The 24,387-nt window shown below is 32.6% G+C and overlaps 1 protein-coding gene, 1 long non-coding RNA gene and 1 other non-coding gene across 5 annotated transcripts; 2 read left to right on the top strand and 1 right to left on the bottom strand.

The window, feature by feature from the left end:
• Positions 1–2,231, top strand: LOC124455025 (RAD51-associated protein 1-like). Of its 3 annotated transcripts, XM_047005774.1 has the most exons (4): positions 1–124; positions 983–1,147; positions 1,381–1,610; positions 2,180–2,231. In XM_047005774.1, the coding sequence occupies exons 1-4, from the start codon at positions 34–36 to the stop codon at positions 2,213–2,215; spliced, it is 522 nt and encodes a 173-aa protein (XP_046861730.1). In that variant the 5' UTR covers positions 1–33; the 3' UTR covers positions 2,216–2,231. The 3 variants fall into 3 exon arrangements, with proteins under 3 accessions (XP_046861730.1, XP_046861731.1, XP_046861729.1); XM_047005775.1 differs by lacking the exon at positions 2,180–2,231 and having other exon boundaries at positions 1–118; positions 1,381–1,790; XM_047005773.1 differs by lacking the exon at positions 2,180–2,231 and having other exon boundaries at positions 1,381–1,790.
• Positions 2,232–5,359: 3,128 nt separating this feature from the next.
• LOC124455033 lies at positions 5,360–5,783 on the bottom strand. Its single transcript, XR_006951668.1, has 2 exons — positions 5,748–5,783; positions 5,360–5,445 (listed from the first exon to the last, which is right to left on the bottom strand). It is a non-coding gene; the product is annotated as an uncharacterized LOC124455033 (long non-coding RNA).
• Positions 5,784–17,652: 11,869 nt separating this feature from the next.
• Positions 17,653–17,727, top strand: Trnaa-ggc. The gene has a single exon. It is a non-coding gene; the product is annotated as a tRNA-Ala (tRNA).
• Positions 17,728–24,387: the final 6,660 nt, after the last annotated feature.

The following is a 24,387-nucleotide window of genomic DNA, read 5'->3' as shown; positions in this document are numbered from 1 at the left end:
TTGTACCAAAGAGATATAGAAAAAGCAATTGAAATGTCACTAATGAATACACCTTATGACAGAAAGGATAATGATGTTGGACAAAATGAAAGCAGTCATATCAAAATAAATGGTGAAGGTATCGGTATGTAAAATTATAAATGAAACTGTGAAAAGTGATTACATCATGAAGAGGAAAAAGTTTGGGAAGCTGCCCTAATCTACGCAGTAATGAAGTAAATCCAATTCAAACAATGATTTTAGAATTTTTAAAGTTTTTCATTGTTAAGCATTATATAATACTGTCTTACATTGACCTCAAATTTACATTTTTAGTAAGACTCTTTTTCCCCATCACAAAGCCCTTAATTTTAAACTCATAATGCTTACAGAGTAATCAGTCAAAAGCACAAGTTTTGAAAATGACAACTTTGTTATACTGTCCTAAATGAGGACAGAGAAGGATTTTCTCAGAGTTTGATAAACTAGTCACCACTCTTAGTGGTCTGAATTTAACTGTTGAATTTAGGCACATAGTAGCATATATCCCTCAATCACAGTTATAACTGGGTAGCCTTAAAATTAGGAATGGTTAAAGGTGCGGACATATGAAGGTGTGTATGGATGAAGGTGTGTATGTGTATTTATAAAGTTAAGGATGTATCAAGTTGTGGATGCATGAAGGAAGGTTTGAACGTATGATGGTGGGGATATATGAAGGTAGGGTGGGGATACATAAAGGTGGAGTGGGGATTTATGAAGGTGGTGATGTATTGATGAAGATAGTGATGTACATATGAAGATAGTGATGTACCTATGAAGATAGTGAGTGATGTGTTGCATGTAGTACTACTTTTAATGGTGTGATGAACTTTCTAATTGACTTTTTGCATGGTGTTGTAGTGTGTGATTAAAAATGAAAATACATGATCATTATTATGTAAGATGCAGTACCATGTACATATAATGCTGATTGCTCTCTTACTCATTTAATCTAATTAAGATGATGATGCACGCGACACCTGCGATGCACGTGACACCTGCGATAAGAGTAGTGCTAAAGTGAACAAGATTCATGACAATGATGTCGAAAGTGATTCCAATGAAAAGAAAATTGTGAACCTAAAGAACGGCAAGAAAATGTCTGGTGGGAGTCATATGTTTTCCGGTAGGCTTTATTTTTGTATTTATAAAAATTGTCATTGATTTGAAGTGTCCTATTTGCATATAATGAAATAACCAAAATGCATGTGGCATGATTATACAATCAAAATATCAAAACAGTTTAATACATACGTAATTGCATTTGCTCGCAGCTTGTCTTTCGTGTTATTCTTATTAGTTTTTCTTCTGACGAGTGCTTATAATAACAAATTTTTGATACACATTTGTTTTAAAAAGAGTCATCCGACTACAAATGCACCCCTGTTGTTGGTACAAAGGAGAAAAAGTCATCACCTATAAATTCTTCTAAAGAGAGCGTTAAGCATATGAAAAATGAGGGGACAATCTCAACATTTTCTTCACCTAAACTGTTTACAAACAAAACCAGCGGTTCTTTTTGTCTTGGCGGTGTTAAAATTAAGAATCCAGGTCCGCCATTACGTGTAGGACTATCAAGAAACCATAAGGTAAAACCACTTCACAATAACGTTACGCTTTCTCAATAACAACTTACTTACACCAAAATATTTTATCTCTGTTTTAATAAAATATGTGAAATGAGTTGTAGGTGATTTGTAAATATTTCAATGTATAATAAACATTGTAATTATACAGTAAAAAAACACTCAAAACATGTCGTTACGGCCAATTGTTGGAGAGTGTAAAGTCAATCTATGAAAACCACCAACTAAATAGTATTTGGTAAGCCCTCCTCCAGCCATGCTATATACCTATGAAGGGATTTTAGGCTGTCACGTGATAATTTCCCCAAGCAATGTGGGTACTCTCCCACTGATCATTCTTGGGATTTTAGTTTTGGGCCATAGTTTCCACAGTTCTTACTCTCTACATAGTCACTGACATTTCTTTAGCTGTTACCCACTTCACAAGCTAGTTCGCTTTTGGAGTAGCATTGATCTTTTGACCTTACCAATACCATTCCACGACATTCAACATTGATTCTTGGCTTTGGACGTATAATTCAGTAATTTGTTTAGATTCTTCTTATCCATTAAATAATTTTTCTTTCACTAAGTGCTGTTGGAATGAAGTTCGACTATATATGTCTTAAAGTGAATGGTTTGAACCTGGAACTCTGAAGATGACTACCGCTAAGGTTGTCGAAACGTCAGTCAACATCAACACGAACAGTCCTTCTTAGGACTTTATTGTCATGGTGATCTACATCTACAAACATATATATATACGTCAAATGTCATTTGTGACTATTGTAGGACATCTAACCGTGGTTAAATATGATTAACAACAGAATGTAAATTTGTATTATAGGCTATAACGTCTTCCCAAATAAAATAAGAAAATTGAGCAGTTCTTTTTGACAGTTGAATGGTGAAATTATACGGTCTATTGCAAATTTTAAGGGAGAGAAAGTCGTTTGAAACTTAGTTTTTGGCTTGCGCTTGTAGCCAACCATTGTATCATTTGCATATTTAAATTGTTGGTTCTCTCTTGCACATTAAGTATATAACTTTCACGCAAATGCCCTCAAGAGCGTTAACTGTACCTCATAAAAATGTTTCTACCTTTTTCAAATTTATTTCTGATTCATTTTTGTATACAATACGTAATAGAATTATATGTCTTTCAATACTGGCTCCTTAAACTTATCCATACTAAATTCCATCACTATTGTCTATAAAATGATTTAAAAGTGGCAGGTTTGCATGTCTATCCTACGATTTAAAACTTTTGCCATTAACCTTAAATGATGCCCAAGTATTGACATGCAAAAACTGGTATTTGCGATGGATTTCAATTGTTTCGGTTGCCTGTTTTGACCAAAACTCCCCAGTGATCTCAAATATATATGCATGTTCTACTTTGGTTGCTCCTAACAGTCGATTCATTTCAATTGAATTCATGATCCACGTTTAGATATACTAAAAGCATAGAAACCTACATTGTCTTGTATTTTTAAGCTTTTGTAAGTTACGAGAAAAATATGCATGTGTATATGTTTTCAAAGTTCCTTTGTCGACGCATCCTTGTAAAAATCTCACTTTTGAAATATGTTTTTCCATATCTGTACATTATCATACATTAGGGCATTGTCAATCGCTTAAAAAAGGTTTAGGGAAAAAGAAGCAACAGTCTCGACCTCAATGCCAAAATATGTCAAAATGTCATACGAAGTTTGCGTTCTGTACAGTTCTTGCTCGCTGGGTTAGATTGTGCATCTTCTAAATGTGTTTTCTCGCGATATGACTCTAGCCAGTCACGTGCTACATTCATTGATGAATTCATTGGTCCCTGTCAACCCAAGTATGCGACTTTACCTTCTTCGATGGCGTAGAGTCTCTCAGGCAACGCTCCATAGGCCACATTTGCATTGTCGTCCATTGTATCTACCGTTATTTGACATGGAAGATTGATTTATTCATTAAGTGTACTTAAAAGTTCTTAATTTGCATTTTTGTTCTTTAAAAAGCGTAAAATCACGGTAAAATATTTCCTGTTCTCTGTTTTCATGGGACATTTCAAATGCCAGGAATAACTGAATACACATGATTAACGGACCAACAACCAGAAATTTTCTCTCACAAAAAATTGCCATGCCTGATCCTTGAAAGAAAAGTAAAATGTATGCGAGACATGTTTTGAAAATTTCGTGCAAAGAAATCATGACATAGCAAAATAACATGTAATGAACTTTAATATTCAATGCGAATGACGTAGATACGTTAAGTGTTAATCACGATCGTAAAATGACCAATATTGTCTTTGATAGTTTCATCCTTGCCAGCAAATGTTTGTAACGATGGAAAACATCAAGGAAGAAAATTCAGAACATTCTTTACTTTATATAGGCATAGACGTTTTAAATCATTTTTATATTTAATGAATGCAATCGAACTTACCGTAAAAGGACACCCTTGAGACCAAGACTTGGTGTTCTGTTGTCGGAGGTGTCCGCTTATGAGATGTTTGTTAATTTTTGCATAATTATAAAATTTTTTTTAAATATGACTGTTTTTACAATGTTTTGAAATATGATTATATGCTTGATAACGACTGAAAAGTCCAACATCTGTACAGTGAAACGTTTGAGTCCATAGACGTTATCATATAACAAATTCATCATGTATATTGTCATTGTACAGACACAATGCTTAAAGCTCACATGACATGAAAAAATTTTCTTTGAGGAGCATAAATGCGCAAACCTGGAGAAAAAACTATAGTGGTTCATGAAGAAAAATGAAGAAGACGAAAGAATTTACATGCATTATAAAACAACATCTATTTATATACCGTAATATGTCCATTTGTCGGGATAATTACTAATTCGACTGAAAATAGATCAAGTGCAACCGCTTACAACAGTTTACAATGTTGTTTGTGAATGTTGTTTTGGTATTCACCTCCGCTAACGAAAGGTCGTAAATGTGTCTTCACATATAAGAGGTCTTGGCTTTTGAGAAGTGTCTAAGTTTCTTGACTGTATACGATTTTTTTCATACTGTATCAACCCTAAATATGGTTTTCAATTATTATTTGGTATATTTATGAATATATAAAAAATTTTTATTCAAGTTGTGTGTTTCTTAGTCAAATGATTTTCGACAGATGAGAGTAGAATTATTACATTAAAGATCAGCCGGTATAAAGACGGTGGAGGTAGTAGGAGAATAGAAGTAAAACATTAGTGATCGAACAGTATAAAGCTAGGACCATAGAGGTAGGAGAATACAAGTAAAACATTAATGATCGAACAGTATAAAGCTAGGACCATGGACGTTAGGCTCATCTTTGCTCTCATTTCCCTCTGTTTTACGATTATCGTAAATTTTTTAAACTAATAGTTCATTTTCATTCAGTTAAATTCACTTTATCTCCTCGATAAAAAGCAACTTTTAAATTTATGTATAGTGATTATGAATATGTTAATTAAGGATTGTGCTTGACTCTCAATTAGAATAATATCAATAGGTAAATTGAAGACTTGTTAATAGTATTTTGTCTTTTTAAAATTAAATCCATATGTACGCCAAACGTACCTTTTTTCTTAATCTGCCCGTACTCGCACGGTCAGCGGCTAATCACTACGTGAAATGTTGTTGTATCTAACATCTTTTAGTAACATCGGGCATCGCATAATAAGGCCTGTTTCAAGCGTTGAATTTTGCATTTTCTCGAATACAATTGCCTGGAACACGATAAAGGAAAGGCGTCGATAACAGTTTGTGTAAAATGGTCACTTGGTCAATTCCTGCGTTTATTGCCAGAAATATTGTACTTTGTTGACATCTAGCTTTTTCAACTTGAGTAGTGTATCATGCTCTTAAAACAGAACATTCAGACAATTTTACAGGTTCATTTATCTGCATCGATTTAACATGAACTATTTGCTAATCAGTTCAGTAAATTCCAATCAAAAAATTGTGAATACGAGGAAACTGATTTTTCATACGAAATTGGTCGTACAGCTGTCGTAAAAATGCAATGGATAAAAGTCATATTAGAAAGCACAGTTTAAATAAAGATTGCCTTTAAAGTACTTGCACTGACTTTTCCTTTGCATGCATATTTAATCAGTTTGTATCAGTTTCCTTTTCATTCGATGAAATAACAGCAACACAGACCTCTCAATAACGTCCATAGATTGCTTTGTGATGTTTTTTCTGACGATGTAATTGTTTAGTTCAATAGTCCGTTAAGGATTAATTAATTTCCAGGCAACCAATGCAGTTTTCTTTTGTCACACCCTCCAAAATAAGACACTGTGTCACACTCAGTTAATGGATGGAATAATAGCTGGCTTAAAGATCTGTTAAAACTAGGAAAGCTTGCTATGTTGTACACTGGGACATTTTTAAATTTTCTTTTCCGAGCCATAAATTATTCAAAGTTTTTCAAAATCGATAACATTCTCCAGTGAATCTATATTGAATGCAAGATAAGATATTCCGTAGAATATCAACTTTATTTGTTGTCTCAAGCTGTTTCGGGAAGTAGAAAAGAAAGTCGGGGGTAATTTATTCTTTAAATGTTCATAAAGGTATTGGCGGAAGCATTTTTTCGATAGCAGAACCATAAACCACCTTGTGACATGCAGTACAAAGTATATAATTAAATCCATCTGTTTTTACATGACGTGTCATGCTCTATGATATTGTCGTGTTGAACAAGCACTTTGATTAGTCTGTTTGTTGGAATGTTCATTGCTGCAAGATAAAGATAGCTGCATAGGTTGGTTTTTGTAGTAAATCACTCTTTGAAGTATCTCTTACTTTGCTGGCAAATTATGAACGCGAAACCAAAAAAACAGTCAATCTTTAACAAAGGAGTTTTGGCCTTATTTTTCAAATAGATTTCCTAGTGTGTTTGTTGTTCAGTTATTTTTCTGCATCAGATCTGTGATTGCATGGTTTGAAGAGAAGTGAATAGATTGAGTGACATTTAAATGTCCACAAAAAAGGACATTAGCAACGAATTCTTTGTAACAAATAGTTTACATTGCTACATGACAACATATTTTATTAAAATGACCTCTGTCAACTAGTGAAAGTTTAACTCTGTAATATATCAAAAACTATTCGGTTGAACAATAGCAAAATTATAATGAAATTTCTTACTTTGCAGAGATCCATACATTGTAAATATAGTCAATTGGAAATTTACAAAACAGCTTTTCAGCTGCTAGAAGAAAAAACTAATTTATTCTCCCACACAAACAATTTTTAAAATTTAAATATTAAAGCAGCAGGTAAAGCGTTTCTATTATGCTGCGTAAATGCAAGAAAAATATTATAAGGCATCATGCATAGAGAATTTTCTAAAGTATTTTTGGATGGATGTTAAAGCATAAAAGATGAATAAATTGGGTTCATTGCTACCTGACGAAGCAAAATTTATTAGAAACATGATGAATAAAGTACAATCTCTAAAAAGGCGTGTTAGAGCCACATCTACGTCCTATGACTTCTCTAACTGGCTTCTCAAATCTAAAAATTCACAACTCTTGTTGACGTTGCGTGACTCAAAGAAGAGAATGAACAACTTAACTGCAATATTATATGCGTTTCTTCGTGAGAATTTCAATGCAAATTTAAAGCACGCTAATATAATTACGTCAATGGGATTAAGCTGTTGAATAATTTAAACATTAAAAAGAATTTTTTTAAGAGGTGTTTATATTTTTTTGCAATCAGTATTAAATATTCCCTGTCACACAATCTGACTCAAAAGCAACGTAACAAAAGAGACATTTCTTTGCAGATTTGTTTTCAGAAAGCGTTTTTTATTGTAGAAACTGATTAAATTTGAGAGAATGTTTTTGCATTCAATGACAATGTAATATTTTTAAAACAGAATTGTAGAAAATCATTATTATTTTCAGAAAAATTGTTCCAAAGTATAATCTAATGATGTACATTTATACATATTGCACAAGTAATGGGCCCAAATAACTTAGATTTGACATTATGTTAACAAGACACAAACATACGTAGTACGCCATAATTTATGATAGAAAAATAAAAAAGTATGTGCAGAAACTTTGCTTTTATACATTCGGTGAAAACGAAAAAACACTTACCTGTATGAGGATTGTAACTTATGAAATTGTAAGTCTTAACTTTTCTCTGAAAATGTTTAGGGGGGGAGTCGCAACCATTAATTTGTCTTTTATTGTCCTTATTTTCCGCATCTTGAGAGAGGAAAGGGAAGTAATACGTTAAAATGAACTAAACTTGTTAAAAACATTAGAAATTAAAATCATGTGAAATGTGATGTATAGAGCTAATTATCTTAGAAACTAACGTTGTTTGAATATGATGTACTTTGGAAAGTTTATGTTAGGTTAAGTAAAAAGGGGGTAAATCATATTATAATGAGGTATAGAATTAAACAAAAGTTGCTTATAGACAATACTCCTTTTTTGCTTTATAGTATTTTATCTATGAACGGAAACTAACACCTGCAGTGCACATTTTTCTTTTAGTTTATAGAGACACTTGAAATAGTTGACCAATTTGAATAACGTCAAAATAAACATATTTCTTCCCGGGGTGTTGTTATAAGGAATTAAAATAATTTGGTCTGTTATTTTCAATGTAAAAGGTATTTCTTCGAATTGTTGAAACAATATTTTTGTTGCATATTTTTTCTGACACTAAATTTCTGCAATTACGGCTCTTTATCCAAAGTATAATTGAAAATCATCAAAATTTGTGTCCCCGTCCAAAGAAAAGTACTTGTCTTGTGTCGATATCAAATTTCAAAAAGCCAACATTACTAGCACTTTAAGACAAGACAGTTTCTGCTTCAGTTATATTTTTTCTAAGCTGCTGTTTGAGAAGAATAGAAAACGACTCGTCAGAATTCCAAAGAGAAATTTTATTGATAGCCAAATTGCCTCTTCAATGGTAAGTAATGAAAACATAAAGAAAACCTTAAATTCAGAGCTTATCACAAAATTTAAGAACAATAGCTCTTATGGAATAAACTTCCTTATCAATACCATACATTTCATTTATCATAGTCATGCTTATACGTAATCCAACAGATAATCTAACACAATCTTTATCTTATAAAATACTTAAAGCATTATGAAACATTATTGTATGTTTTTTTAAACATTTTCTATAGTTAAAAATAGCGCAACCATGCATCATATATACGTAGCTGCCATTTGGTAGTTTGACTGACTTAAAATTCTTAAAAAAACTTTTACTGTTTCGCAAATCTTTTTGTCATTTTATATTTATCCTTATGATAAAAACAAAAACGAATTGATTGATCACAACCAATGATAAAGTTCTACTAATTGATATTTATGAATGTATGTAAATGTATTATATCATATTTCCATTGATACGACAGAGAAAATAGTAGCTACATCAAAAATATTTGAAGCAACCATCATTAAGTATTTTTGTTCTGAATACAGATAACAAAAAAATGTTTTCCAACTATCATAGACATTTAAAAATTATAAAATATTTGCAAAGTGTTTTACGTTTTTACATGAGAATGATAGTAAACTAAAACTTGAATGCATGTGTGATAAATACTATTTGATTGGACATTAAAACTAAGACTTATGATTGAGGGAAATGATAATGAAAGAGAGGTACATAATTCAACAAATTGAAATGGGGAAAATCATCATCAAACATCAATACAGAAGTCATTTTAAAAAGCAAGGAATGCATGCAAAATAAATGATACATTTTTCGTCTCTTGTTTCTTTTGCTACAATTATTCAATATTGCAAGAATATTTTCAACAGATGGAAAACTCCTTTTAATTGTCTGAAACAAAATATTTGAAGAATTAAAACTTTTTGATACTTAAAGTTGAATTCCTCTATTTAGTTCTTTAGACTTTTTTTTTACATTAGCAATTCTGTCGAAATGCTCATAAATTTCATTTAATTCAGAACTTATATAAGTATAAGAGTCGAACTTCTCTTTACGACTGACAGATGTTTCAAACACAATATCATGTATATCATGTAAAATGTAAGTCGAAAATTGTGCTCTGAAAATATAAATGAGGGGGTCTGCAACCACTAATGTGTCTTTTTTGTCCTTATTTTCTGCGTTTTTGAGAGAGGAAAGAGAATGAATACATTAAAAGAAACTAAATTTATTAAAAACATAAGAAATTAAAATCATGTGAAATGGGATGTATAAAGATATTTAACTTAAGAAACTAGCCTTGTTTGAATTTGATATACTTTAGAAAGTTTCATGTTAGGTTAAGTAAAAAGTAGGTAAACCAAGTTATAATGAGCTATCAAAATTGAACAAAAGTTGATTATAGACAATACTCCTTTTCGGCTTTATAGTATCTTATCAATGAGCGAAAACTAACATCTGCAGTGCACATTTTTTTTAGTTTATAGAGACACTTGAAATATTTGACCAATTTGAATAACGTCATCGTAAACATATTTTTTCCCCGAGTGTTTTTATAAGAAATTAAAATAATTTGGTTTGTTATTTTCAATGTAAATGATATTTCTTGGAATTGTTGAAACAATATTTTTGTTGCATATTTTTTCTTACACTAAATTTCCGCAATTATGGCTCTTTATCCCAAAAATGATGAAAAATCATCAAAATTTGTGTCTCCGTCCACAGAAAAGTACTTGTCTTGTGTTAATGTCAAAATTCAAAATGCCAATATTACTAGCACTTTAGGACAAGACAATTTCTGCTTCAGTTGTATTTTTTCTAAGCTGCTGTTTGAGAAGAATAGAAAACAACTCGTCAGAATTCAAAAGAGAAATTTTATTGATAGCCAAATTGCCTCTTCAATGGTAAGCAAAGAAAACATAAAGAAAACCTAAAATTCAGAGCCTATCACATAATGCAAAAACAATAGCTCTTATGGATTTAACTTCCTTATCAAGACCATACATTTCATTTATCATAGTCATGCTTATACGTAATCCAACAGATAATCTAACACAATCTTTATCTTATAAAATACTTAAAGCATTATGAAACATTTTTGTATGTTTTTTTAAACATTTTCTGTAGTTTAGAGTAGCGCAGCTAATCATCATATATACTTAGCTCCCATTTGGTAATTTGACTAGTCTAAAATTTTTTAAAAATCTTTTACCGTTTCTCAAATCTTTTTATCATTTTATGTTTATCCTTATGATGAAAACAAAAACGAATTGATTGATCACAACTAAAGATAAAGTTCTACTTATTTATATTTATGAATGTCTGGAAATATATTATATCATATTTCCAATGATACGCCAGAGAAAATAGTAGCTACATCAAAATATATGAAGCAACCATCATTAAGGATTTTTATCTAAATCGAGATAACAAAAAAATTGTTTGTTAACTATCATAGACATTTAAAAATGATAAAATATTTGCATACTGTTTTACGTTTTTACATGAGAATGATAGTAAAAAAAACTTGAATGCATGTTTGATTGGACATTAAAACTAAGCTTTAGGATTGAGGGGAATAATAAAGAAAGAGAGGTACATAATTCAACAAATTGAAATGGGGCAAATCATCATCAAACATCAATACAGAAGTCATTTTAAAAAGCAAGGAATGCATGTAAAACAAATGATACATTTTTCGTCTCTTGTTTCATTTGCTACAATTATTCAATATTGCAAGAATATTTTTGACAAATGGCAAATGCCTTTTAATTGTCTAAAACAAAATATTTCAAGGAGTAAGAATTTTTTTAATACTGCACTGCAAAGTTGCATTCCTCTATTTAGCTTTTTAAATTTTCTTTACTTTAGCAGTTCTGTCAAAATACTCATAAATTTCATTCAATTCAGAATTTATATAATTATGAGAGTCGAACTTCTCTATACGACTAACAGATGCTGTAAAGCAGAATATCATGTATTGTTTAACGGCCTCCATTTCTGTAACTAAACGACATATAGTTACAGAATTTCCAGCGAGTCTGTTAAACACTGCGCAACAGATTATTTGGCATTTCATTTTGCTGGCTTAGTTAAGCAATACGTCTTTCCCATTCATCTGGTAAACTGAGTTAACATGAGCAAATTTGAAATCAACCCATTTTAAATTTTTTCTAAACCGCTCTTGGTGAATTTCATATACTGCGTCATTTCCTTATAGTGGACATTGAAATGTTTTATTTCTTTCCATGCTTTCGTTTTCTTGAAACCTTACATCTATTAATTCAAAACACGTTCTAGGCGGGTGAACTCTACTTATATGAATTGTTGTAAACATGAGTCTTTATAATGAGCAATTTGTCTAATCTATTGCAATAATATCCAATCATCATAAATTATCTGAAAGCAAACGTTAAAATACTTTTTGGAGAAGGAAGTTTAAATGTTACATAATTATAGAAATCCATACTTGATTTAGATAGCAATAAAAGTTTAAGATCAAATAATTATATGATTATAATGATGATAAGCCTTTCATAAATAAAGTAAATGTTTTACTACAAAAGCTTTAAAAAATTAGTAATCGTCCATCTTCTAATAAATAGAAAATAAAGATGATATCAAGCTCAACAAAAGCGATTCTTGGGGCTCTCATAATCCTGTCTATTAGTGGCCAAATAGTAAATGGTAATGACGACATATCAATCTGCAAGGAAAGCTTAGAGACATTAAAAGAGAACGTTAAAGAATGGATGGAAACTTGCGTTGATAAAAATGGCAATGACGATAACACAACTGCATGCAAGGAAGTAAAACAATACAACAAAGAAATGATGCTAATGCAAACAGAAATGTGTTTTACAAAGGTATAATCTTTAGATTTGACAAATTTTCATAGTTTCTTGTTCATAGCACCAAAAACAATATTCAACAAAAATAGGTAGAAGTTGTGCAGCCAATCTAATTTCAGTTATTAGTAATATTTCTACAGTGAAAAATTCTTTCAAAAATACTTATTCTGGTCTTTCACAAAATATTATGATCATAAAGTCTATAATAATTTGCATTTTCTTAATCCACTCTCCATGTTGTTATTTATAGTTTTTTTATTATCTATTTAGATATTTATCCAAAGCCATATTTGATTATTATGAGCTTTGATAAAATATACTCTGTTGATTCTATTACTGGAGATATTTATGTCAGCACTATTAATGGCTCCAGTAAGAATAAATCTGACCATGCATCAAGATATAATGACATAGAAATTGATGTACTTGAGAATGTGCTTTACTACATTGATGACAATGACATCAAACGGGGAAATCTTGACTTGACTAGAAACGAAATTTTTGCGAAAAATGTTTGTGTTCATGATATTACAGTTGACTGGATTGGCCGTCGTATCTTTTACATTGACTCCACGAACATTATCTACCAAATTTATTTGAAAAAGAACATTACAAGTGTTATGAGGCTTCAACCAGGCTTACAATTTTCCAGCATTGCATTTGACTCAAAACATGGGTAAGGCGATATTGAAATTCTTTTTATTTACTTGTAAGCGTAAAATTAATAAACTATGTCAATCTATTGGAGGGTTTTCTTAAGTAAGGTAAGAGTTTTTGTTTTTAGAGACGGTGTTTTAATTTAATAGAAAAGTTGAATTTTATAAGTCCGTATTATGGTTTGTTATTTAAAGGTTTAATAATAGAAAAAAATATCGATTTTCCAGGGAAATCAAAACTCGCTTTTTCCCGAGGGAGCGAATATTAAGTATTTTGTTGGCTATAAAGAAACAAACGTCATATAGTTCGACCGATTTTTATTAAAATCAACGTCTTTCGGAGAGATTTGGCCAGCAAAATTTTATTGCGTGACTATAAGGCATTTTAAACCAACTGCAATAATGAACACGTTTCGTGTGATTATTCAGCACACATGCAGTAGAAAATAACATGCAGATCCTGAAATTTCAAAAATCGACAGCGATATTTATGTTGGGCAACCAAAGAGCTTTTACAAAAAAGGTAACAACGGAGGGATCAATGTTTATATATGATGAAGTCATTAAATGAAATAAAACAGAGCGGTAGAAACTGAATTAAAATATTAAATAATTACTTTGCACATAAAAATTTTAGTCAAATACTCACAGAACCTTGGCTTTCCACAACCTACAAAAAAGTAGTACAACTTCACTGTGCAACTTAGTGTTGTACATTTAATTCCATTACTGGCTTCGGCTAACCACCTAAGAGGGCTTTTCTTTATCAGAAAAAGCAATTTGCTTGACGCCTCCATGGTAATCATATGCTTAATAAGATATGCCCTACACAAAGATTTGAACAAATTGGGAGCATTGTTTGTTGCTATACTGTGCTCTTTTGTATACTTTTTTTGAGGCAGGGTAAGAGATGTGCAACAATCTCAATACGGAATGGCAATAAAGTTTTAAAATATTCACGAATGTGGTGAACGTAAAAACCTCAACTTTTCGTTTTGTAATGAAGATAAAAGAACTACACACATTCAACGTAGTTACATGAAAAATATAAAATGGATTTTAGTTTTCAAAAATGTGGCAATTAAAAAAAACATAATCAATAAATCAAGTTTATAGTTTTTCAAGCCTTCTTTTAACTTGCATTGAATGGCAGAGTATATTGAAAAGTCGAAAGCTACAAATTAAGTGGCTGCACACTTCCCTTTAATAAATCCAATCACACATCCAATCAAATCACCTGAATGGAAAATCATTCCACGACCTTTAGTCCATGCAGTGTTTTTTAGTGTAGTTTAGGCAAACGTTAGGTCTGTAGCTGCTCCACTGATGATGAATCTGAAGATAATAATCATGTGATTAAAAAGAAATTGGCTTTAAAGCCTTGTGGAGCGAGAACTTTCTGAATATGTTATAAATAATTCACGACTTTAAAATGATTTCCTCTTCTAACGATTCCTATGAACTCTGCATTCATGAGAGCCTTCTAATTAATAAATACAAGCCTTCACTCTTCGTGCAAGGAGTTCCCATTCCACTTAACCTTTCTTAACTTCACTAAATTTTACTTCCCAACGTCTTTATCATGTAATCAATTTGACACCGCCTCCTTTCGTCGTAATTTAACACCTTTTGTAAATACAATTTCTTGTCTTAAAATCTCATTATAAATTATTACTTGCCTGAATATGTCTTGAGTAAGGACGAAACGTCAGTATAAATTCAATTTTACAGCTTTTGGTCTATTTCTATGGCGCTAATTAAAACTTTATGTTAGGCATTAATTGTTATCATATTAAAGAAAAAATTAAGTTTCACGAACACAAAAAGCCAAAAAAACGGTAATATATACGAGAAAGTTTTTAAAGAGCTCGGGGCAAGGTGCAATGAACGACAAGAAGACATGGACTTTGCTGTTATTCAAATGCGTAATATATTTAAGAAATGTATTGGAGAATGCAATTATGCTGCGATATTAATCAAAACTGCCAGTTGCATCAAACATTTTCGATAAAGTAAAGGCCATAGTGTTCAAGCAGTTTTTGCAGGTTGTCCAATCCAAGATTCTTAAAAACACGAACATGACATGGCGATAGAATCGTCATTTTTAAATAATACCAATAGCGTTAGCTCCAGTGTCAATCTTCTTCTGATTTTTCAGAAAAACAATGAAAAAATTTGACAATTGAAAAGAGAAGGTTAAGGTAGTTATAAAAAATCGTTTGTCCAAACAAACATAAAAAAACTATCAACAAAAGACAATGTTTTTGAAGCTATAGCTCTTTTAAAGACATTTGTGGACGATGATCCATCCAAGGAGCTGCTAATTTTTATGCAAGATGAAACTGAAAAATTAAGAAAGCTTAAAATTGAAATAACAAAGCTTTCTTAATTTTATATCTACGTGAGATGATGCATATCATTTACCAAGACTAAATTTTCAATTCGAACAAAATTTCCACGCATCAGCTGATTTTCAGCATTATCAATTACCAACACAATTCATTCAGCAGCCACTCAAAACTACAGCATTACTCATTCTGACAATAATCGCAAACAATACCAATCATTATAGAAGTTATGTGAATAAAAATAACATATTACATTTATTATTATGTTCTGAACCACATGCAATGTTTAATTACTTCATATATTTTAGTTCATTTTTAAAAGAGATTTCAAATGATAAAGGTGATCTTTTCCTGTTAGTTACAACAGCTTTAAGTTGCTATATTATCAAATTTTATGAATATGTTCCATTAAACCGTCTATATATGAAGGTAGTTCTGAATACTTTGACAACATCTTTGTCTAAACTAAAAAAGTATTCTATTTTTCCTTTCTTGAATCTATTAGCTTGCCAATTGTTTATGTATTTCAGTACGTATAGAGAAGACTAATGTAAATAACAAATATTTTTATTAAGGTATCTATTCTTAGCAGAAAGTACAGAACGTTTCTTATGGTTATGGAGCATCACTGCAAATAAACATCATATTTTTTCAGTTTCACTTCAGTCAATAGCACTTGATCTAACGCTTGACATGGCTAAAGAGAAGATTTATTGGCGAGTTTCAAACGGAAATATTTTTTCTGTTGATTACTACTCACATAATGTAGTTGATTTTGGAACTTCAGGAGGTCCCATGGCAGTATTTGGTGATTTTATTTATATCATGACTAGTGTTGGACGAATTGTCGTTAGTGTCCATAACACAACAGATCAACGTACGAGACGTAAATATTTTCTTCCTGTAAGCAACGCTTATCTTGATTTGGCTGTAGCAATACACAGTATCACTCCTGACTCAAACGGTAGGTAAATATTTATCTATTTGACATAATAATCTAAGACTTCAAAAAACTCCCACACTAATGTTCATAAAATAGAAAGACGTTAAAAAGTTCAAAGTTACATTGCCTTAGTAAACGGTTGTTCTTCCTTCCAAAATTATAGAAAATTTGATAAACATTAAGTTCAAAGTGCAAAGTGTCTAATTTGGACATTTTTGCCGTTTGTCTATTCTTATCAAACTTCTTGGGTGTTAAATTTAAGTCTTTATTGTTTCTTACATCATTTAAACAATTACTTGGGCTTGAAATCAGTCTTAAATAAAAAAAACTCATGAAAATAGATTGTAAGACAAAAACGTCCAAATTGAGCATGTTGTGCAGTGAGCTTAATGTTTATCAAATTTCTTAAAATTTCAGTATATTGCAAAACAGAGTTTAAACTTTTACATCTTTGGATTAAACTAGATTTGAAAATTTTTTTTAATTTTCTTTGTGCATGCTGTTCAAATTGAGGCGATAAAGAAGCACTCACATGGTTTTTGAGATTAGTTTTTTCATTCATTTTACTTTAAATAAACAAGGCAAAGCCATGCCAAAATATATGAGCTTTGACGCATTTTGTGAGAACTACTGATGAATTGATAATTTTCTGAATATTTTTCAATTATCTAACTTCTTTAGTATATCCCCTATAGTGTCCCAAACAGCCAGCAAATTTGTTCATATTCTGTAAACTTTCAACATTTATTTAATTGTTTTCTTTTTACAAAATACGCGAACACCAAAATTACCAACATTGCATAACAAACTTGCTTGCTGAGTACGTCAACGTGGATACTTAGTGACTAATTGCGTCCTTTGAGGAAGAATATGTTTCGTTTAAAATCCCTGGTTAATTTTTTTTTTAATTTTATTGATCGATATAGCGACAAGCACTTTTCACTTTCCTTTGTGTGGACCCAACACATACTATCGTAAAATTAATGGAATATTGAACTGCACGTGTATGGAAGGATACTCAGGAGAATGTAACTCGTGCAAAGGTATGGATTCATTACTGTCTTTATCAAGATTTTTTATCACCGATCATGAATAAAGAGCATCTCTGTGCAGTTTTAAAACTTTGTTCTTTGAATGTTTTATGCAGTGCGGTGTTTTTGAAATTAAATGAAGATATGATCTTCGCACTTTGCTGGACAATTTAAGCAATCGTCTCAGGAGCCTGAAAAAATCTGCTGACTCAACGGGATTCGAACCCATGACTCACACGGGATTCGAACCATATGAAAACATGAGCCCAACAATATTGACCTGCTCACCACTGTGTGACTTCATAGCTCAGTTGGTCAGAGCACTGCACTGGCACCGCAGAGGTCATGGGTTCGAATCCCGTTGAGTCACCTGATTTTTTCAGGCTCCCGAGACGATTGCTTAAATTGTCCAGCAAAGTGCGAAGATCATAACTTCATTTAACTTTGTTCTTTGTTGAGAATCCTGAGCTGTTCTCTGTGCTGTTGCTTCTGTGCAAGGAATTTGCTGCATCTACATTTTACATTTAATCACAAAAATAAGGCTCACAGCCACACATACAAGTTCATTATTATCAATATAGTCAAGCAGGAAATCAGTAATAAATTTATGAAAAGCTTTAATACACTTAAAACTTCCTCAGCACACAACATTGAAAGTGTATGGTTCTCTAAATGACAATAGCATATGTTAACATTAACACATTTTGAGTTTCTCTACATTAAGGAGAGGGTAGGGTTAGGGTTAGGGTAAGGGTTAAGGTTAAGTTGAACACTCGTCCTGAAGTTAGTAATCTAGCCATGGCCCTGCTAACCTAGATACACCATATTAGACAGTCTTGAGTTTATAATTGGTTGGCTTTCCTAAACTAAGAATTCTGTAAATACAAACTTTAAAAAGCATTTTGACAGACATGCTTCCAGACAGGGGCTGGAAGTATCTCAAAAGTGGGGGCACTGACCGAAAAGGGTATGTGAGTTTGCAGCTTACTGTTTTAGTTTATAACAGATATGCATTGCTTCATGAATCATGATTAAATTTCAAAGTCTGCAAAATATTGGTTGACATTCTTTGAATGCTATGCGTATTCTCTACAGCTCGGCGTGCGTGCTAACAAATTGAACTAAGATGACTACATGAACAATTCTATTAAGTAATGCGATCTCATTAAAATTTCCAAAAAATCTAACCGTTCGTTTTTCAGAACAAAGTTCTTAGCTATTAAACGTAAGTCCAGTTCGTCAGTTCTGGCCTTGTTTACATGCATAACAATAAGATTATTGTAGCCTGCTGCCGTCATTGTGCTCCTGAGATGTGTCTTGACAAGCCACTGGCATGAAAAAGATCGTTCTAAAGAGGCTGCACTCATTGGAGCAAGAAGGTAAATCTACAAGTGTCGAACAACATTAGACATTGCCATGACAATCTGCGATGAGTTATTTTCTTCGGTTGAGAATATTGATGTTATGGTGTCAATTGATGTCACCTTCTTTACTTCTGGAAGTCGCTGCGAGATAACTCCTTCAAGAAGCTTTAACTCCGCCTTCAGCTGGTCAAAGTCGAGGTCATTTTTGTAAAGGTGTTAAACTTCATCATTCAACTCAAACTTACGCCCGTTTGCTGCATTAATGAGCACGGTTTCGATGTTCATCAATACAGAATATGTTTTTTGATCGAAGCGCTCCTGTAGGGAAGCCAAGCACGTACCAATTACTTAGTTGTTTTAGCAACATTCTTCTTCGAGTTTCCTGGGTTTTCTTCAATTCCCTGACCAATATCGCTCCAACATCTCTTCTCGAATCCTCAGATAATAAAATTTTCTCAGTCGCCTCTGCGTGAAATTTAGACTGAGAGTTTTTTTTAAGTTTTTCTCCGCACTTCCTCCAGTCAATGAATTCTCCTAGGAGAAAAGCCTTTTCACCATTATGACTGAAAGTAATAAGGTCTTGACACATCGCTCTTTTACAGAAGTAACAGGCAATGGTGCCTTTTGTCATGCAGTATGTGACCCATGTATATTTAAAAAATATAGAAGACGGCCAAGTTTGTTCATTCGACGATCCTCCTGTACTGGTTCTTTCTAGACGTGTGCTTTATTTCTTCTAGGGTAGGATGGTAAGGATGTCGGCCTGTACAGCACAAACGCTTACAATCGAGTTGTAGCAAACATTCCGTTGACTCAATCTGCATAGGTCCTACCAATAGGGCGGTAGTCGTGGAACTTGGCAAAGACGCATACGTTAGGTTTTGAGAAGGTGTGTGAACTGGCTCGGTCGGTGGAGCGACTAGTATATCTGAAGACGATGTAGAATCAGAATCGCCGAATTTTGGTTTGGAATGAGAATGAGGAGATAAACACGTTGATGGAGTTTCTGTAGCTGACGGCAGTGTCAAATTAGACCTAGAGTCGATGTTTTGGTCAACAACGTTCTCTGCTGGAGCACTACTAAAAAAACTCGTCAGTTTTCGCATCCTTTTAGCTCTTTCTACAAGCTCTTTTTCCTTTTCTCCTTTTCGCCTAGCAGCTCTAGGCATGATGATTTTGATTAGAAGTGATTTAAACCGCAAAATTTTCAATTATTATGATTATGAATTGTCAACAGTTTTGTAGGACCAATGGCCTGAAAGACAATACGACGGGAGCAATGCGTTGCCGTAGAATTTATAGTCTCATGTGGATCATAAATTGCGACTTCTCATTGGTTAATTAAGTTACTGGGCGGACGTCTGCGAAGACAACCCCAATCGACAAACGCGATTTTTGATCCATCTGGGTAATCAAGATCAAAAACTAAGCTATAGCTGATTTCGCATGATGCCGACAGACTATGTTCTACTCTCGGGGCTACTTGTATCTAAGAAAAACTTCTGTTCAATTTTGCCTAAAACAAGGGCTTTTCTATACCATGAAAAAGGGCACTTTCATTCCAGAAAAAGGGCACATTTTCCCCTGTTGCAAAAAGTGAAGGGGGGGGCACTTTCCCCCAATGCCCCCCCCCCGGTTCCGCGGCCTCTGCTTCCAGACCTCCAAAAATGAGTGCACCTCAATAATATTACATCAAATGTCTTCAACCAATGGATTGTAGCTTTATGAACTTACTCCAAGAACAGACAAATATGGCCGTTGTCCGATTACTCAGTAGGCTATGTAGGGTGAAGCTTACATTCCAGCGTTTTTAAAAGTCCTGTTCTCTTTAAACATAGTTTTTACTCTTTCCCATTCTAGATGAGATAAATGATCAAAATTTCAATAATATATCCTGTTGGAAACTGTACGATATACTATTATAATGCTCTATGTGTAGAACTCATAAAGTAGTGAGTCAATCTCGTTCGAAATTTAAATTTATTCTGTAATGTTTATACTATGAGTAACAAAACTGAAGCGAAGGCAATGGAGCATAAAAAACGGAAACATCGTCAAAAGACTGAAATTTTTGGTAGAAAGTTATATCACTTAAAGTCCCACAAATTTTTCTAAGCTTACAGGCCGCGCAATTAGTCATCCGCCGCTTAGTATGGGTGGTATGCACTGATAATGTTCATTTATACATATCCTGTTAACTTTCGATGTAAGAAAATTATGTTTTACTGTTAAGCATTCACTTCCTTTAAAAACCTAAATAAGCAATATTTTTAAGAGGTACAATAAATAAGGTCAAAAAATGTATGTAAATAATGTGTAATAACGTTTTTCAGTAGATGGCATTAAATTTCTACTGGGTTTAATAAAATTTCAAATGACTTTCTTACTATTCAATTTAACGCTATTAGAGTTAGACCGGAATTTTCTATTCAGACATAAAAAAATTTCATGTAAGCACACATTACAATGAAATTGACTTTATATTCTAAAATTGAGTGTATTGCAAAACAGCATTCCCACTTCAAATGTAATTCACAGTAGTCAATAATATCCATATCTTACATGCAATGCTTGTGTTCTGTTAGTTTCCAGCCTGTGAAACATGAAACAAGCAATTTTTAACAAATAATAATAATACCTAGTAATGATTTCATTCGCTTAAAAACACTTTTTCACAAAATTCAGTCGTTTATCCTATCATAACAGAACCTTGAGAAACTGAATTTTTAACATTTTCAATTTAAATAGCCAAAGATTGCACTGATGTACAAAATAATGGCAAGAACGAAAGTGGAGTTTATCAAATAGATCCTGATGGTAAAGGAAACTTTGAGGTCTTCTGTGACATGACGTCATCGGGTGGTGGTTGGACTGTAATTCAAAGAAATATAAAAAGTGGAAATACAGACTTTTATCTGTGTTGGGCGGAGTATAAACGTGGCTTTGGTAATCTTAAATCCGAGTTCTGGCTTGGATTGGACAAGATACATCGACTAACATCTGCAAGGAAAAATAAACTTCAAATTGATCTAGTAAACACGTCAGGCACTAAGAAATACGCTGAATATGAAGATTTTGTTGTAAAGGATGAAAATTCTAAGTATCAATTAAGTATCGGACACTACACAGGTAAGAAAATATTAAAGAAAATGAGTGTTTGTGATAGCAAATTGCGTTGACAGATTGTACCTTAGGACCAGTTCATATGAGACGGGCCAGTCCGCTTATGCCAGGCTAGGTAGCTTTGCCGAGATCTCGCCTTGTATATTAGTTTACAATTTTTTTGAAATTGCGTTCATATGAAGAGCGGGCCAGACCGGCTTGGAGAGATCCGCTTAAAGGAAGCGAGATCTCGCTTCTAACAGGCTCATATAACTGCATCAATCGGGACAGCCCGGCTGAACTGGGCTGGAAGCGATGAGACTGCGCATGCTCTTGTCTTATTTGGTTACTTAAAGATGGCAAAAACTTCATAACAACAGCGTACAATTGAAATTAAGTTTGAAAATTTTATGTTATACCATTACAATAGTCGGTGGAACTCACTGGTAGCAACCAGATTGTTGAATATCTGAGTCTAAATACAATTTAATTTTCCTAAAAAAATACAATATTTGTTGGCAGAAATTAAATACAACATTTCCGCCTGGCCAGCCCGCCTCGTGAATGCGAATACAAATTGGCCCGGCAAAGTAGCTAGCACGGCTTAAGCGGGCTGGCCAATCTCATATGAACAATTTCTAAGGTCAAAGAAATGTATCGTCTGAAATGTCAACCGCAAGAAAGACAATTTACAATGCATTTGACCTTACATTTAGACAATATACAATGCATTAGCAAGATCATTTTTAAAAGCAGAATATTCAGTAACTTTAAAGACAGATTTTATGCCTCAGAAAGATAATAATTGTCTGAATATTATCTATAAGCACAGCTCGTATTTCTTTAGCCCGTCTAAAAAGTTACATTTTACATATGTCGAACGCATTTAAAACAAAAGAAAATGCGATAAAATTAATCATCTACGTTTGTTTTGAATGCATTCGGCTCATGTAAATGCGACATCTGAAACAGGCCTGAGCACTTTTGCTTGTCTTTGCTCTTGTTTCTCCTATGTGTAATCCGGAAAATGTATAACGCAAAAAAGAGCGGTTTATTTGTAATTTTTAATGATATGAAAAGATGTTTTCTTGCAAAGCATGCAAAAATGTAAGCCTGCAGCAAGAAATTTATAAAATAACAACTGTATAATTCGTCCTCTGTTTGGTCAATGCAAGTGCTTGAATCAGGCAATATAAAGACGGAAGTTTAAATTGCTCTGTGTTAATTTTAAACATGTCTGAGAATGAAGACGATTTATTGTTACTTCATATAACAACTTCTTTTGAAGTGTTGGATCGCCATATCTAAAGACTTGGGAATGTTCTTTGGTAAAAAAGCGGTGTAAATACTCACAATGCTTTTCTTAACTCTCTTTTTATTCCTGTGTGTTTAAATCAAGCCAACAACGAAAAAAACTGTTTAGCAAATACTCTTAATATAATATGTATGCATCATTAAATGCATGGAATGTTGCATATAAAGTTTATTGTGAATAATGGCAGAATGATAGGAACAGTTTCTTTTACGTTTTCAAAATACAAATCAGCAGAAAACTATAGAGCTATTTCTACTTTTCAGGAACTGCTGGGGATGCATTATCCTTTCACAATAACATGAAGTTTACAACCAAGGATTCAGATAATGATAAAGAAAGTAGTGGAAGTTGCGTTCTTCCTGGCTATGGTGGTTGGTGGTATAATCGTTATGCTACTTCTCTACTTAATGAAAATCGTGAAAATATGTTTTGGGCTGGTTTTAGTAACGTGAAAACCAGTGAAATGAAAATTAAACCATGAAGACTTTTCATAAATATTTATAATTTCATGAATTTGATCAATATATCTATCAATACGTCATGTAAAAATATGTTTGTTTATGAGCGAATATGCAAAAAATTGTGTTAATTTCATGAAGTAGTAAAAAATATTGTTTCAATCAATGAAATGGAGGAAATGTGAGTTTTTAACATGTTTATCTAAATGAAGCTGATGTCGTCAAATCATACTCAAAATAATTACAGTTTTTTGAGTTTTACCATGTTGTTGGCTGCCTTCTTTAAAGAGATATTTTGTAACTATTATACTTTATTCTTTATGGCATGATATGATTTCATGTTTGTAAATGTAGATCGTCCAGGTTGGTATAGTCCTGAGAAGAACTGTTTTTGTTTTTGTTTACTGACGTTTCGAAAACCTAAGTCTATTTGACTCTGAAGATGACTACCGCTAAGGTTGTCGAAACGTCGGTCAACAACAACAAAAACAGTCCTTCTCAGGACTATACCAACCTGGACGATCTACATCTACAAACATGTAACGATACTCCCGGGTGCAAGCCATTTACTTTATGATAAGGTTTCTCACACTTAATAAGACTTGCACGTTTATATAGCACGTGCTGCTTTTTCAAAATAAACAAATTGTAAAAACAATGGTTTGATATCTGCTTCCACTTAAATTAAAAATTTGCAAAGAGGATCGTCATGAAATGAATTGTATTTGCTTTATTGGCTTCTTTGTAACGTTAGATGCAAGTCATAATGAATAATAATCGTATATCTTGCA

The sequence above is a fragment of the Xenia sp. Carnegie-2017 genome, unplaced genomic scaffold, assembly GCF_021976095.1.
Source record: "Xenia sp. Carnegie-2017 unplaced genomic scaffold, XeniaSp_v1 HiC_scaffold_3, whole genome shotgun sequence".
In the NCBI taxonomy this organism is placed as follows: Eukaryota; Metazoa; Cnidaria; class Anthozoa; order Malacalcyonacea; family Xeniidae; genus Xenia; species Xenia sp. Carnegie-2017.
This window is presented reverse-complemented; position numbering and strand designations above follow the sequence as displayed.